We start from the raw sequence: 15,254 nt of genomic DNA on the forward strand, positions 1-15,254 counted from the left end.
GTTGGTTGTTTAACGCCGCACTCAGCAATATTCCAGCTATATGACGGCGGTCTGTAAATAATCGAGTCTAGTGAGTGAGTGAGTGAGTATGGTTTTACGCCGCTTTTAGCAATATTCCAGCAATATCACGGCGGGGGACACCAGACATGGGCTTCACACATTGTACCCATGTCGGGAATCGAACCAGGGTCTTCGGCGTGACGAGCGAACGCTTTAACCACTTGGCTACCCGACCGCCCTAATCGAATCTAGAACAGACAATCCAGTGATATATATATATGCACATCTCCTACTCTACTTGGTGAATGTTTGTTACTCAACTTTTAGTGTTTTTCAGGGCATCCTTCTCGATAAAATCAAGCAATAATGACCACATGAATTGTTTCTGATGGTATTATATCTTTAGCCTTTGTCTCCATGACCTCAGGCCCATTATTTGAATAGTTCGTGTAGATATGTACCGCAACATTTACATATATAGTCATATTCGGATGATGTTTCTGCATGTATATAATGGCAAAACTTGTTCAATTTTCCTCCTGATTCTGGGCATGCGGAACATAAGCTTTAGGATTACATATGTATTATTGTAACTTAATGCGACCTCGTCTGGGAGACTTGACCCTCTTGACCCAAATTGAGAGCACCGTGTAGCGCACAGACGTATGCTGGTGCTGTGTTAGTGGCTGATTTAACAGTGAACCTACATTTGACAGAAATTCAGGTGAGAGTTAGACACGTGTACTGAATGTCTGTGAAGTATGGCTGGTAAAACATTGTGTGCTAGCGAAGCAAAGTGTGAGATAGAAACAGCCTTGACAGAAACGACAGTTTTATAATTGTGTCTTTGTGGATATCAAAGAGGAGTAGGACAAATAGTCCCGTCAGCGAAAACGTTGTGTTAAGCAAAGATTGAACTGTTTGCGTGTTTGCGCGCGGTGATGTTTGTTGCGAGACGCTGCGAGTCCTAAACTGTAAGAACAGCATGCGACAGTCAATTGAAAGCATAACATATTGACAATGAAATTGCTCCACAAACTTACGATCAACAATCACATTGCTTGAACAGGCCTATTTTGTGATAGATATAGTGTTGGTGAGGTGAGCTGACATAGGGTTTAACGTCGCGTCCAAGATTATTGCACTTATATAGCGACGTGCATGCACGTATGTGTGTGGCTGCTTCTACTAGTCCGGATTGATGCCGATTTATAGTGCTAGCCCACTGAGATATCATGCCGCTGTTTAACATAAATACCCCACTCATACACAGTATACGGACTCCGCGCCGACCAGTCCTTGTTTCAGCCCCTTAAATCCGAGCGCCAGACAGGGTAACAACAAGTACCATCTTTAAGTTCTGACGCGGCTGGGGATCGAACCCCGGACCTTCCGCTCTCCGGGCGCACGCTCTACCACTAGGTGGCGGTCTAGTATAGTGTGGGAATTGTACTAGTTACACATGTGTGGCAGGCTCAACGCAAGCACTACTAAACTTGAGACGATGTCGGACTACCACAAGAAAATGATGAACTATTTTGGCGCCGGTGGTGTCATGTTAAACCTGTCCCTGGCAAGGGAGTTGGGCGTGGTGCAGATGTTGGTGGAAGCCAAAGTCCCTCTCACATCACAGCAGGTGGCTGACAAGCTGAACCTTAGAGAAAGGTAAATACCGTAAAATGACGAAGCAGGGTCGAACTGGTAAGAATAGTGATAGACATAGATTGATAGAGGGGACCCATCTCATACATATTCTGTTATGCCGCCATTTACGTTTTACTCAAGAAGTCAGGGACAGTTTAAGAACCTGGTTACTGCCCCGAACGTCTCCTGCAAACAAAGTGACATTGCTCCATGCCAATGGGAGGGGTACCGTCAAGTCTATTGAGTTTATATTGTAACACGTATATACGCGTGCTGGTCAAATGTTGTAAGCCTAACAAACAAAACCAACAATTGTGAAGTGTTTTTAATTTTATTTTTCAACATAATCTCCCTGTTTTTCAATAGGCTTCTCATATCGATAGTGAAGCTTTTTAATTCCAATCAGGAAGATGTTTTCTGAAACCACCCTGAAAAGAACGATTCACGGCAGCTTTGAGGTCATAGTTGTCGTCATAGTGCTTTCCACGAAGGTGTTCTTTCACATTAGAAAACAGGTGGAAATCACAGGTTGGCGAGTTTGTAGGGTGAGGAAGCTCTTTGAACCCAAACTGTCGCACAGCAGCCTTTGTAAGTCGAGAGGTGTGAGAAGTGGCAATGTAATGAAGTAGTAGAACTCCAGCAGTCAGCTTTCCTCGCCGCTTTTCTTTGATAGAATTTCTCAGGCGATGAAAGCAAATCAGCATAGTAGGCACCGGCAATCGTCTTTTGACTTTCTAAGTCGTTAACAAGGATCACACCTTTTGCATCTAAGAATACAGTGGCCATAACTTTCTTCACTGATCTTGAAGACTTGAATGTCTTTGGTGCCGGAGAAGTGGAATGGTGCCATCATAGTGGTAGACTAATCTCTTTTGGAATTTGACGAAATGCTCCACAATTAGCTCTAAATTTTCTCTGTTAATGTCATTTCATTTTTCTTTAGATCAGAATTTAGAAACCTTTTTTGGCAACCAACGAGCAGATATTTTATTCATCTGTAAATGTTTATGAATACTAGTTTCAATTGGTTCATGGCTTAGATCTGTGTCTTCCTCAAGTTCAGCAATGGTAATACGTGTATCTAACAGTATAAGGTTTTTTTATCCATTGATTGATTCTTCATTGATGGATGTTTAGTGACGTCCAGACCTAGGGTAATCATCAGAGCTTGTTTTTCCAGCCTTAAACATATCTGCCCAATGTTTAACTGCAGAATAGGTAGAGCACTTATCCTCATACACTTGTGATATGCGGTCATGAATTTCTCTGGGAGTATCTACAGTCAAAAGCTTGATGACTGCTCGGTTCTCGTTCTTTCCCATTTCTGTGTCCATTTGAACCCCTATCACGTTCAACTGACTGTCATTAATATAAAAAAGGCCTCAACAGACCAAATACACTTGCAATGAACTACTCAAACAATGTACTACATTGACTAGATCACTTTGTTATTGCCCATAGTTGAAAGTTAGTCAGGCTCAGAATCTTTTGACCAGCCCTCGAATCAGTATGAGCTTTGAGCACGTTTGTGATAAATAAATGTTTTAATAATTATTATTTATTTCCACAGGTATGTGCGTGAGATCCTGGGTTCACTCGCTGTCGGGGAGGTCATCAGTGTGGACGACTCCTCCACCCAGTTCTATGTTCCAGATGACCGCAAGGGCACATTCAATGCAATATCTGTGTTTTCCAGATTTTTGCCACAGTTTGGTTTGAGACATGCCAGTATCAAGGAATGTGCTCAACAACGGAACCCTGGTGGTATGGACATTGTACATTCATATGCAAAAAAAAATTTCATCAATATGATGCATTGACAGTTATTTTCATTCCTATTTCTCGACATGAGTTTAAGCCTGTTGAGAGTGAACATGTAGAAACACAGTTACGTTTAAGTAGAGTTTCCTATCGACAGACATATCAGTTCTTCCCATGAGGAATCAGACATGGTATTGATCATGAAGAACAGGGTATTTATGTTTTGAAGTTGTATTGATCATAAGTTATCCATCATGAATAAAGTGATTCAACTTTATGAAATAAGTGTAACTGTTGTTACAAAGGTAATCTTAGAATAAAAAGTACGACAATTATAATAATAATAATAATAATAACAAATAACCAAGGATCACTCATTGACATATTCTCCATATAATCATGATCTTCCTTATTCAATTCAATTCAAAAACACCGTTTAATCATAATCTGAAGGAAAGATGGTATATTACTTATTAGGTTAATTTCTGTGTCCTCCTTTTCTTGTTAAAAATGGCAAATGACCAGTTTCAGTTACAGTCGTGTCTCTAATTCCCTTCACTTGTCGCTCGAGGTTGAAACAAATCACAGTGCACCTCTTAATTTCATAGATGTGTACTCCCAAAGTAGCGTTCTGTTAAATCCGTTAAATCATTGAACCATTTTCTTAAATAAATCATCGTGAAAAACGACCTATATGTTTGAATTGAAACAACAATTTTTAATGTGATATCAAGAAAAGGGGGAAGAAAATATGTAGCATGTATCTTGGACGAAAACAGTGTCAAAATTCCGTGTTAATTGTTTTCGGGCAGCTTTCCGTTGTCAAAGCGAAGTTTCAACAAGAAAAAAAACATTTGTTCATCCATGTGGCATTTGTTTGTTGTTAGACCTCTTGTTTCAAGAGTTCAGGGCAGTTGGTCAAAAATTAAAGCAAATGTCATCTGAAGTTGGCCCATTTGATCTAGAAATACAAAGAGGCCAAAAGAACAGTCTCATTTGTTTCATATTTCGTCACAAGCATTCAGAGTGACAGAGAAACCTCTACAAAACCATTTTCACTGGTCGATGCATATAATTTTCATTACAATTTCGTTTGTACGCCCAACTGAATTTGCTTCAACGGATAAGCTACATGTAGACTAATTGTTCTCTGGCGTTGACGTTTTATATTGAACCTTTTCTTCATGTCGAGCAACATTCCAGTAGTTCCAGCCTCAAAGTTTGGTGTCCACATTTCGCAACTTTTGAGCTACAATCGAGTATGCTCGTTCTTTAAAAATACGCCATAAGGTTATCATGCTCAGAAGTTCTTTGATTGGGAGTACCACATTCATGGCCTTAGTAAAGCTTTAAAAATGTGTTATTTTATTTGGAGGACATTTCTAAATTTAGCACAGTGACAATCCCTATTAGCCTTATTCCATGTGCTATTTCAGGTGAACAATTGTTGTTATGTGTTGTTTAACGCCGCACTCAGCAAAATTCCAGCTATATGGCGGCAGTCTGAAAATAATCGAGTGCGGACCAGACAATTCAGTGATTGATATAATGAGTATCGATCACGCAATTGGGATACGAAGACATGCATCAACCAAGTCAGCGAGCCTGACCACCCGATCCCGTTAGTCGCCCCTTACAAGCTATATCGCCTTTTACGGCAAGCATGGGTTGCTGAAGACCTATTCCTACCCGGATCTTCACGGGTCAGGTGAACAATTGACTTGCCTTTGCATGTGTTTGTGATGGATGTCACTGGTAGCGGAGGATGCGGCTACATTTTCGCGAACACTTGGTATCATCACTATTTGTACTACTGTGCAAATTCATACATACTTTCACCTTTTATCTCTGCGCGTGATTTTGAAGGGCATACACTGTGAAGAAGTGATCTTGCGTACCTCAAGCCTTCTCTCGTTTGTGTTGGTGTTGGTGTTGGTATGTTTTTCTTATGATACTTCTCTTATTTACAGAAATGGTCTACAGTCAAACCCCTGTGCTTTTTGAAACATTGTCAGACGTTTTGGTCATAGTCAAGAAAGATATGATTGATACAGACATCCTGTCTGCCGTTCCTCTGGTGCTGCCAAAATTAGGTGGGTAAATGGAATAGAAGAGTTGAAGCACAATACAACGATTCCTGCGTCCACGACAAACTTAGATCACAATTATGCAATAGTTTATGAACAATTGCCATATACACGATTTATCCGCGATGTTTGAACAAAACACTGAACAGTTACATTTCGCACGAGGTTCTATCTTCTAAATATTTACTTTACAAGGGAAACAAAATGAAGGCATATATGCATAAAATGGACGCAGGTATATTGCACTGATATGTTTTAACGTGACATGGTTTAACATTGATACTACTAGACTATATGTTGATGTTAGGATTTGTGTTTGATATTTTACTTGTGAGTGCCCAGTCTGAAGGTCTCTATCTTATGTCTCACTAAAATTGTTTTTAATACAGAATCCGGGATAAAGGTTGCGGAATTTGGCTGTGCAACAGGGATCATTTTAAACAAATTAGCTTCGCGATTCAAGAACAGCACCTTCCTTGGTTCTGATGTAGCAAGCGAGCCATTGGTTCAAGCCAGAAAGGAAGCAAACACACAAGGCCTTCAGAATGTTATTTATGATACAGTCAATATTGAAACCATATCTGAAACCTACAAGGAGAGGTTTGATTGGATACTAACCCGTCTAGTTATTCATGACTTAACATATCCACAGAAAGCCTTAAACGAGATTTACCGGTGTCTGAAACCAGGGGGTATTTTCAGCATGATTGATGTGGGAATAGAGGGAGGCATAACTGGCAACATTGCCAATGGTTCAGCGATGTTCTACTACTCGGCAAGCACTTTCTTCTGTATTCCGGAAAGCTACCGCAAGCCTGACTCTGCAGTTCTTGGGTGTACATGGGGAGCACCTTTGGCAAGAGAGATGGTTGCTAAAGCTGGTTTCACCATCATAAACGAGTCTATGAGTCGTACAGACGAGCATGAGATACACTTTGTCTGTCAGAAGTAGATTTCCATTGCATTGTACAATGTTTTTTTACCCATGGGTAACCTTGACATACATCTGTAAAACTTTAAGCTATTTAGAAGGAGTTTTGTTCCAGGAACGTTATTTTAGATAGATCATTGCAGCATTTAATGTGTCAGGATATCATAATTATTTCAAATCGTGTTAAAAGATTAGGTTTTAATAATGTATGTGAGGACCTGATAGACAACGAGTCGGATATTCTTGTAACTCTGGGCAATAAGCATCTAATATCCTCATGGATGTCAACTTTTTACTCTCACTGTTGTTGGATCTATTAGGTATGGCCACACGACTGTGCCATATTTTGTTCGTTACAAATTACAAACATCACATGCCGATTGATCGCCTCAATATTGGTGAATGTGTTCTTTGACTAATACATTCGCCATTGATGAAATTCCAAAGTGAACGAACGATGCTCCACAGCTTACATTCCTTTTGCTTTAACTCTGTTCATCGGCCATGCACAGTGTAGATGTGGCGCAAACTGTTATATGAGGTGTCATTTGGTATAGCAATTTCCTTGTTAGAGTTGACGTCTTCAAGAAAAGTTTCATCTGACATGAAGAGAAACATTATAAAATATGAACAACTATGTAAATTTGCGATCAGTATTGTTTTTCAAATACTTTCTCTTTTAACATTGAGGTTGGAAGTATAGACAGATATGGAAAAAGAATCAACATTTGAACAGTGCTTTTCATAAAATGCAACAATGAATGTAACATTGTGTGACGTAATCAGAATTTCATTTATCAGAATAATTGAACATGTTGGAGATCTGAGAAAAGGTTTTAACAGGCCAAAAATGCAAAGCTGCAAAAGCTTTACCTTGGAAGATATGATATGCATATAACAAGTTTCATATCCAGTTAAGAAAACATAAACACTTTAAGAGTAAATGTAACCATACACTTTAGTGAGCATTACATAACTTTATATCCATATCATTCATTCAACTCTCTTGGTAGTTATATTTCAGTCAAGAGTGCTAGAAATGCTTCCACCAAATGTTTAACGATGGAATAAGTAAGCAGATCTGATGTTCTAACGCTCTCTTATTGGTCAATATATGGTCTGTAAACCAGCGTGAATGCCCACAGCACACGTTACGCAAGGCAGGGGTGCAGTTGTAGATTTGAATTACTTATGAGTACCCTCGCATTTCTTCCTAAAATTCAAATCACTTCCGTCGAGTTGTTTCCAGTTAAGACGTGTTGACTGCCTGTCGACGCCCGCTACAGGGCAGCGATTACAAAGCTGGAGCATGGCTGAAAGTCAAAGGAGGTTTTGCTGATGTGTGACTGATACTGACTGTCTATGTGAAGCTACGAACTACTTCGTTGTATATTCCTGTATATGTTTTACGCACTGCTGTTTGGATTCGAAATATGCTTCCCTGTCAAACTCCTGTTAATTCTGTTTTTTTAGATCTCCATTTTATGAGGCAATAAATAAACAGAAAGTTATTTGTTTGTTTGTTGTTAAGCGCCGCACTGGTTAATAGTCCAGCTTTATTACGGCGGTCTAAATATTCGAATTTGGACCAGATGAGCATCGATCTACGCAATTGGGATACGATGACATGCATCAACCACGATTCTGAACACCCGATCAATTTTGGTTTGTTGAAGACCTATTCTAACTCGAGTCAACAGAAAGTTAAGGCATTACGGCTGTTGATGGATAGTAGTAGTAGTAGTAGTAGTAGTAGTAGTAGTAGTAGTAGTAGTAGTAGTAGAAATTCAATTGTCATTGAAGAAATATTTTGTCAAGAACTAAGGCCTACAGACACACTGTGACGCTTAATGGTGAACTATATATCAGACATCATAATATATCAGCTCAATTTTGAGTGAAATCGTGAGAAGCTGGATTAACGCACCAAACCCGATACAGATAATGTAGAAATCATCCCAAACATTTTGTTGCCCGCCCTGGTTATTGTTTAACGCCACACTCAGCAATATTCCAGCTGTATGACGGCAATCTACGCAATTGGGATACGATGACATCATCAACCAAGACAGGGAGCCTGACCACCCGATCCAGTTAGTCGCCTCTTACGACATGCATAGTCGCCTTTTACGGCAAGCATGGGTTGCTGAAGACATTCCCGGATATTGACCGGTGTATATACACCTGTAATTAGACGTTACATCAAAATTCTGATGCAAAAAAGTGGGACACCCAAGTATGTATAAATAATAAATAAATCACTTAAAATTAAACCAAATATCGGTTGCACTTACTTGGGTTGTCAGTCCAGATTTGAGGACGTCATTTAACGACGATGTCGTCGAGGCCATTTACGTCATACACATGAATATTTGCTGAAAGGTTAGGATCCTCCGTTCTGTGATGAAAGAATCACGGTCAATCAAGTCCTGCTTAACTGTGGTGATTTTTACATCACAAGGGATAAATATTTCATAGTTGATCCCTAAAGGATCTTTTTCATCATATGAGTTCCAATTATTTTGTTTATTAAAAAAAGATATTGTTAAATTTTGAAATTATGGAGATAGTAAAATTTTAGAGTATTGGTAGTGTTTTATTTGTATCTTAGATTGTTAGTGGCTGCATCCTCAAATTGTCCCCTGGAAAGATCATGTAAGACATTATTCAAAGTACTATATTCCTACAAGTTTTAATCGTTGTGTATTTGAGATTTTGTATTGATGGCTAAATTGCGTACCATCGCCATCAGCTGAAGGGGCGGTGTAAATCCTTATAAGGAAGTCTCCACGGTCCCAAATATGGTGGCCTAACTTAGGTTGCCCTTCTTTTGCCGTTTATATATTTATATTGTGAAATAATGATTTATTCTTTCAAAGATTCTCAGGCTAGTTTTTTGTGAAATCTGTTATAATCTAGTTTACCTTCTTCCTTCGACAACAGGTGTTTTTCAACAGTCTTCTATATGCATTATTAATGTATGCCTTTCTCTCGTCACGATATGGCTAAAAAATTGCCGATGTGACATTAAATTTAACTCACATTCACTCTGTTCCGTATACAGTTAGATACATCTAAGGCAGCAAGTCAGTTGTTAGTGTGATGTAATCCAATGTCATATTTGTCTTTCTCTTTAACAATGTGATATAGTTTAGTAGATCCTCCAGATATATATATCAACAAAATAAAACAATTAATTCAAATGGAGCCCAGAACAATTTACAAACGATGCCAGCTCTTTCACGAAAACACTGAAATCTCTCGAAATAAAATCTTCCTAAACATATGGAGACGAGTGTGTGTGTTTCCTATTCAGAGAGGTAGGTCCCCCGCATAACACAGTAGTCAGACAGACAGACAGGCATACAGACAGACAAGATTTTATTTCTCTATTCTTAGTGTCTCACTCCTGGTAGACATGTATAACATATATTTGTACACACAATAAAACTAACTACGACCAATCGCCCAGCGATATACGACAGAAATACATCGGAAAGACTAAACATGTACACACGCACGCACACACACACACACACACACACACACACATATTTTGATACAAAAGTTAACGTCCTTTGCTTATAACATCATTGCAGTCTTTTGAAGCGTAACAGGTAAGGTCAAGGTTGAATAGTATACATAAAAACTTTTCATTGCACAAAAAATAAAGTTTGCCAATTTCTCCTTATAAAGACAAAACATAAGAACATGCTTCTCATCTTCGACTGTTTGTGGGCAATTAAAACAAAATCTGTGCTCATACGGTAAAACGCGTACGTCATGTCGTCCTGTCTACGCAAGAAGGAGCCACCCCACATCTAAATTTCACGTTTCTGTGTCCATAGAATTAGGGGCAGTTAAGTAAACGTTGGATTTCTTGTTAACTTTCTCTTCTCTCCTTGTTTTGTGATCGAATGTCCACCTGCTTCATCTGAAACCGTCCTGCTCGTCATCAAGAACATCATTCTCTGCCCATAGACGGGAGTTAAGTACACAACAGTAAACCATAGAGATGACAGGTGTTAAGGTAATGCCTCCAGATGCAAGGTGCTCCCTCTTGTTACTGGACAAGTCTTTCAGGGTTGTAATTATAATGCCTTCCGACAACATGGCTGGTATGCGTGAAGTTCAAAAGAAGTCATTACAAATTCTATGAAAGATTTTAATTGATCGTTCTCTAGTTGTGCAGGTGTTCCTTCAACACCTTGTGCTTTTCTACTTTACGTTCTACTCTTCTTCCAGAGTGATGTCTTTGTTGCAGGAATCATGTGGTATATCCTCATTAGCTGACGTCACCCATTCGGTATCCTAAGTTTCTCTCTCATCAATCAACAGACAATCATAACATGTTTTCCATTTTTCCAGGGCATGTTCCTTATCTCCAGATATGGTACCATGAAATTAATTTCTCCCTTTAATTCCCGACTCCCATTTTTCCAACTTTCTTCCAAAAGTCCCCGTCATTCTATTCGCAAATAACTTAATGTTGTTTATGAATTTTACTTTTATGTTCACTTTTCTCTCATTGCACAAATTTGTCAAAGTCTTTTCTCAATGTTATGAACATATGCTTTAACTACCGTTTATACTGCATCGACCTTCTACACCGTGTCTTTTCAACCTTACACATATCATTCAATTTTCTTGATATCTGATCGGTGAACCAAGGGTGTCTCCTCTTCCTCTCTTTTTTGCATTCACTCCAATCATGGGAAGTTTGTTGCATTTCGTCACTGATTATCTCCATGCTCATTTCCAGACGTTTCCAGTTTATCAATAGCATAATTCAGTCAATGTTACAATCTTATCATGATAGACATCCGCGTAAACTCGACTTTATTAGGTACAATAAATTTACTGAAAATCTACCTGTGCGTTTCTTTTTTTGCACAATGTGTTAAAAACATGATAACACTCATTAAATATGTTTTGGCAAAACATTTCTACAACGTGTTCAAAACATTGTAATAACATGTTATGAAAAAGTTTGGCCTGTGCTATAACATGATGTTCTTGAATAACATGTTGAAAACATTTCAATAACATTTTGAATAGTTGTTAAAAAATTCTAAAAAGTTAATAAAATGTTTTGACGAAAATGTTTTTGAAAAACTACAATGAAACCTTTTGAAAATGGTTTGAAAATGTTATGTGTTAGCTGGGATGTCACGCCTTTATATAGCAGTAATATTGCTGAGTGTGGCGTTAAACAACAAACAAACAAGCACTATGACACATTACGACAAATAGAATCACTTATATATATGTGTGTTATTTACCCCAAGATGATTCATCTGCATGGTGTGAAGGATTTTATGACACTTTTTTTTATCTCAAGTGTTTGAGTACAAACACAAAAGCTTTGCTATTGGACATTGCGACAGCCCCTTTATAGAGAGAGTTGATTTTCTCCCTTGAGTTTGTGGTAAACAATGTATTGCCTAAATATCTTTTGCTAAATACTAGATATTAAATGGTAGACATTCAACACAGAATAATGTCACATTTATATCAAACCAGTCAAACCAAGGAATGTCAGTGGCATTGCTTCTTTTGGAATTTTTTAAGTTATGCGTCCCTTGGAGCAATTTAACAAGGTATGACCAAGGTTGATGCAGACGCGGATGTATATCAATCTATCAGCAAACTGGTGTAGGATATGGCCCCTTAAACAATGACACTACCGCCACCGAAATTGTCGAATTCACGTACACAATGTGGGGCAAAATGCTCATTTCGACGACGATAAACAAGTTGTCTTCCATCTCGCCGTTGAAGAAGCAATCATGATTCATAGCTAAACCACACTCGTCTCCAGTTTCACAAATTCCAAGGCTGTAAAGGTATCGCACCAACGCAAGCGTCGCTGCCGATGGATCTGTGGCGAAACAGGTTTTCTGGTTCGGATTCCAGCCTCGCGAAGATGGTTCCTGACAGCCTGGTCCGATATCCTCCTCAAACAAGGGATACGTTCCGCAGCCTCCAAAGCTGTGGCATTGCGATGACTGACGTAGGTGGAACAGTCGAATGTAGCGATCCTGTGCAAGGGTGATATCTCTTTGTCGGCAGGTTCTCGGACGGTCTGCAGTGGAATTGAACTCTGTGTATCGGTCCCAAAGGCGGCAAATGGTGCTGTTGTGGACGTTGAAGTTGCGTGCAACAGAAGACTGCGATTCCCCTCTTTGGATACGTTCTATGGCGATGTTCCGATCGGCATTTTCGAACTTGAAATATATTGACAATTGAATGACTAATTATTGGCTTATGCTTACTTTTCTATAGCCACTACCAAGAGTTACGAATGTCATAACTTGCACGTGCATTTTGCTTCACTCCGTGACATTTTTGAACAAGTGTGAAAACAATGCCGTTTGAGATATTGCAAATCAACAATTGTTGCGTTTTGACGTACCGTTTGTCGAATATCAGGCCACAAACATTTTGCAATAACATATATCCAATTTATATACCGGACTTTTGTGTGGTCAGGTTAAATGGACTACAAACTACCTGTGCCTTTCCTTTTTTGAAGAGTGTATGTTAAATCATCCGAATCAAGTGTAAATGTTTTATATTTAAAATGTTATTGAAATGTTTTTAAAATGTTATTCAAAAACATCCTGCTATAACATAGGCGATACTATTTCATAACATGTTATTGCAATGTTTTCAACAAATTGCAGAAATGTTATGCTAGAACAAATTTCATGAAAAGTCATCACCATGTATTAAAGTGATTTCCCCTTTCACTCAATTAACGGTTAATTCTCAACACCTATCAAAGTCAATTTTCCGTGCATACTTTGATGTATTTTCAAAACGTTAAACCTGTTTTGTACTTGTGGTTTTCTTATTACTTATCAGCAGGCACCGTTACACAATCGTCGAGGGTCCCTCACCTGATGTGATGCGGTCAAACCAAAATTGAGAGGGTGTCGAGTATCCCAGAGATGTGCGCTACTGCTGTTTTAGTACTGCTGATTGAACAGTGAACCTAAATTTGACAGGAATTCAGGTGAGAGGTGTACTGAAAGTCTGTGAAGGATGGCTAGCAAAACATTATGTGCGTCAATGAAACAGTTTTTATAATTGTGTCTTTGTAGATATGAAAGAGGAGTAGGTCAAATAATCCCGTCAGCGAAAACGTGGCACGTTGTGCGAAGCAAAGATTTAAATGTTCGTGCGTGCGAGAGGAAGCGTTTTTGTGCTTATGTGTATGATGCGAGGCGCTGTGAGATATTAACTGTAAGAACAGCAGGCAAAACAGTTTGACATTGAAAATGCTCCCCAAACTTACGATCAATAATAACATAGCTTCATCTGGCCTAGTTTGTCGTAGGTGTAGCATGGACATTGTACTAGTTACACATATATGGCAGGCTCAACGCAATTACTACTGCACTGGAGGTAATCTTCTCATAATCAATAATGCTTGTCGTAAGAGGCGACTAACGGGATTGGGTGGTCAGGCTCGCTGACTTGGTTGATGCATGACATTGTATCCCAGTAGCGTAGATTGATGCTCATGATAATCATTAGCTGGATTGTCTGGTCCAGACTCGATTATTTACAGACCGCCGTCAAATAGCTGGAATATTGCTGAGTGCGGCGTTAAACAACAAACAAACTGAAACTTCAACCCCCGTCAAGGGCACAGCCATAAATAATCTCAGTTAATAATTATACACTGAGAGAGGGTTTTGTTTGACCTAATGGACTGTTTACTCATGTACGTATTGTATGCTTTTTCATATGTATAATAAATGAATAACAGTTATAATGGACAAAGCATATTCTATTTTTTTATAGTTTTCAGCATATTGATCTTTATATTTATTGTTCTTAGTTTGTCAATCATTATATTTCTTTTGTGAATATGAATGCATTTAGTTCAAATAGCTTGTCCCCGAACAAAGTTAAGAACATTGTTATGTGCTTATAGATATAACAATAATACCATGCAAACATTCACCTCGCATTTAGTTGTCAGGAATATTGTGTTGTATAAGATATATCATTCATTTTGGAAGTTCAAAACTTATAAAGAATGCAATAATAACATCACATGTATTTACATGCCACAGTTTGAAATAAAGGTATTTCTACAGTCTAAAGAAATAAAACTATATCACTGGTTATGACAAAAGGCCTGATGCTCTTAGAAACCTCTTCATTTTCTTCATGTACTTATGATTTCATGTGAATTTCATATATATCTGTTTATAGTGGCATGTAACAGTTTCTATACCAATGAAAATAAATTGGTCGGATTTGAAAGTCAAAACATTTCAAGATTCATGACTTATTATATCACTTGGTCCTTATCAGATATAGATATTGTACAGTATAGTCATGCTTTTAGGATGAAATGTTTTGTGGTTAATTGCTTTTGTTGTGTACAATGTGTGAAGCCCATTTCTGGTGTCCCCCGCCGTGAAATTGCTGGAATATTGCTAAAAGCGGCGTAAAACCATACTCACTCACTTACTAATTGCTTTTGTAATAACTTGTAAAGTTGCTATGATTCATATGTGAATTATACTTTTTGTGTCATAAATACAGATTTCTACAATTAATGATGAATTGCTCAACTAGTTGGAAGTGTTAGCCTCATAATAATTATGAGAGTGTTTTCTTGTAAATGCTCATACAATGTTCTCTTTATAAACTTGAGTTGATTCATATGCATTTGATTACATTGCATCTGTTCTTCAATGGAATTATTGCAATGAATATTAACTAACTTATCTTATCAACACTTTCTATTGTGTTATTTCTAATTTTTTTTAAACTAATAATAAGTATATCTGGTTTAACGCCGCACTCAG

The 15,254-nt window shown here is 38.3% G+C and overlaps 1 protein-coding gene across 2 annotated transcripts; it reads left to right on the forward strand.

Moving 5' to 3' along the window:
* The first annotated feature begins 636 nt into the window (after positions 1–636).
* Positions 637–7,899, forward strand: LOC124120334 (uncharacterized S-adenosylmethionine-dependent methyltransferase Rv2258c-like). Of its 2 annotated transcripts, XM_048403503.1 has the most exons (5): positions 637–724; positions 1,474–1,665; positions 3,215–3,408; positions 5,376–5,498; positions 5,882–7,899. In XM_048403503.1, exons 2-5 carry the CDS (start codon positions 1,505–1,507, stop codon positions 6,442–6,444), a joined length of 1,041 nt encoding a protein of 346 aa, XP_048259460.1. In that variant the 5' UTR covers positions 637–724; positions 1,474–1,504; the 3' UTR covers positions 6,445–7,899. The 2 variants fall into 2 exon arrangements, with proteins under 2 accessions (XP_048259460.1, XP_046339092.2); XM_046483136.2 differs by lacking the exon at positions 637–724 and having other exon boundaries at positions 1,456–1,665.
* Positions 7,900–15,254: the final 7,355 nt, after the last annotated feature.

This window comes from Haliotis rufescens, unplaced genomic scaffold (genome assembly GCF_023055435.1).
Source record: "Haliotis rufescens isolate VD_foot unplaced genomic scaffold, xgHalRufe1.0.p SCAF_3, whole genome shotgun sequence".
Taxonomy (NCBI): domain Eukaryota; kingdom Metazoa; phylum Mollusca; class Gastropoda; order Lepetellida; family Haliotidae; genus Haliotis; species Haliotis rufescens.

Coding starts and splice junctions, on each gene's coding strand:
- LOC124120334 (XM_046483136.2), top strand. CDS start 1,463: ATGTGTGGCAGGCTCAACGCAAGCACTACTAAACTTGAGACGATGTCG. Junction 1,666..3,214: donor AAGCTGAACCTTAGAGAAAG/GTAAATACCGTA, acceptor TTATTTCCACAG/GTATGTGCGTGAGATCCTGG. Junction 5,499..5,881: donor TCTGGTGCTGCCAAAATTAG/GTGGGTAAATGG, acceptor TTTTTAATACAG/AATCCGGGATAAAGGTTGCG.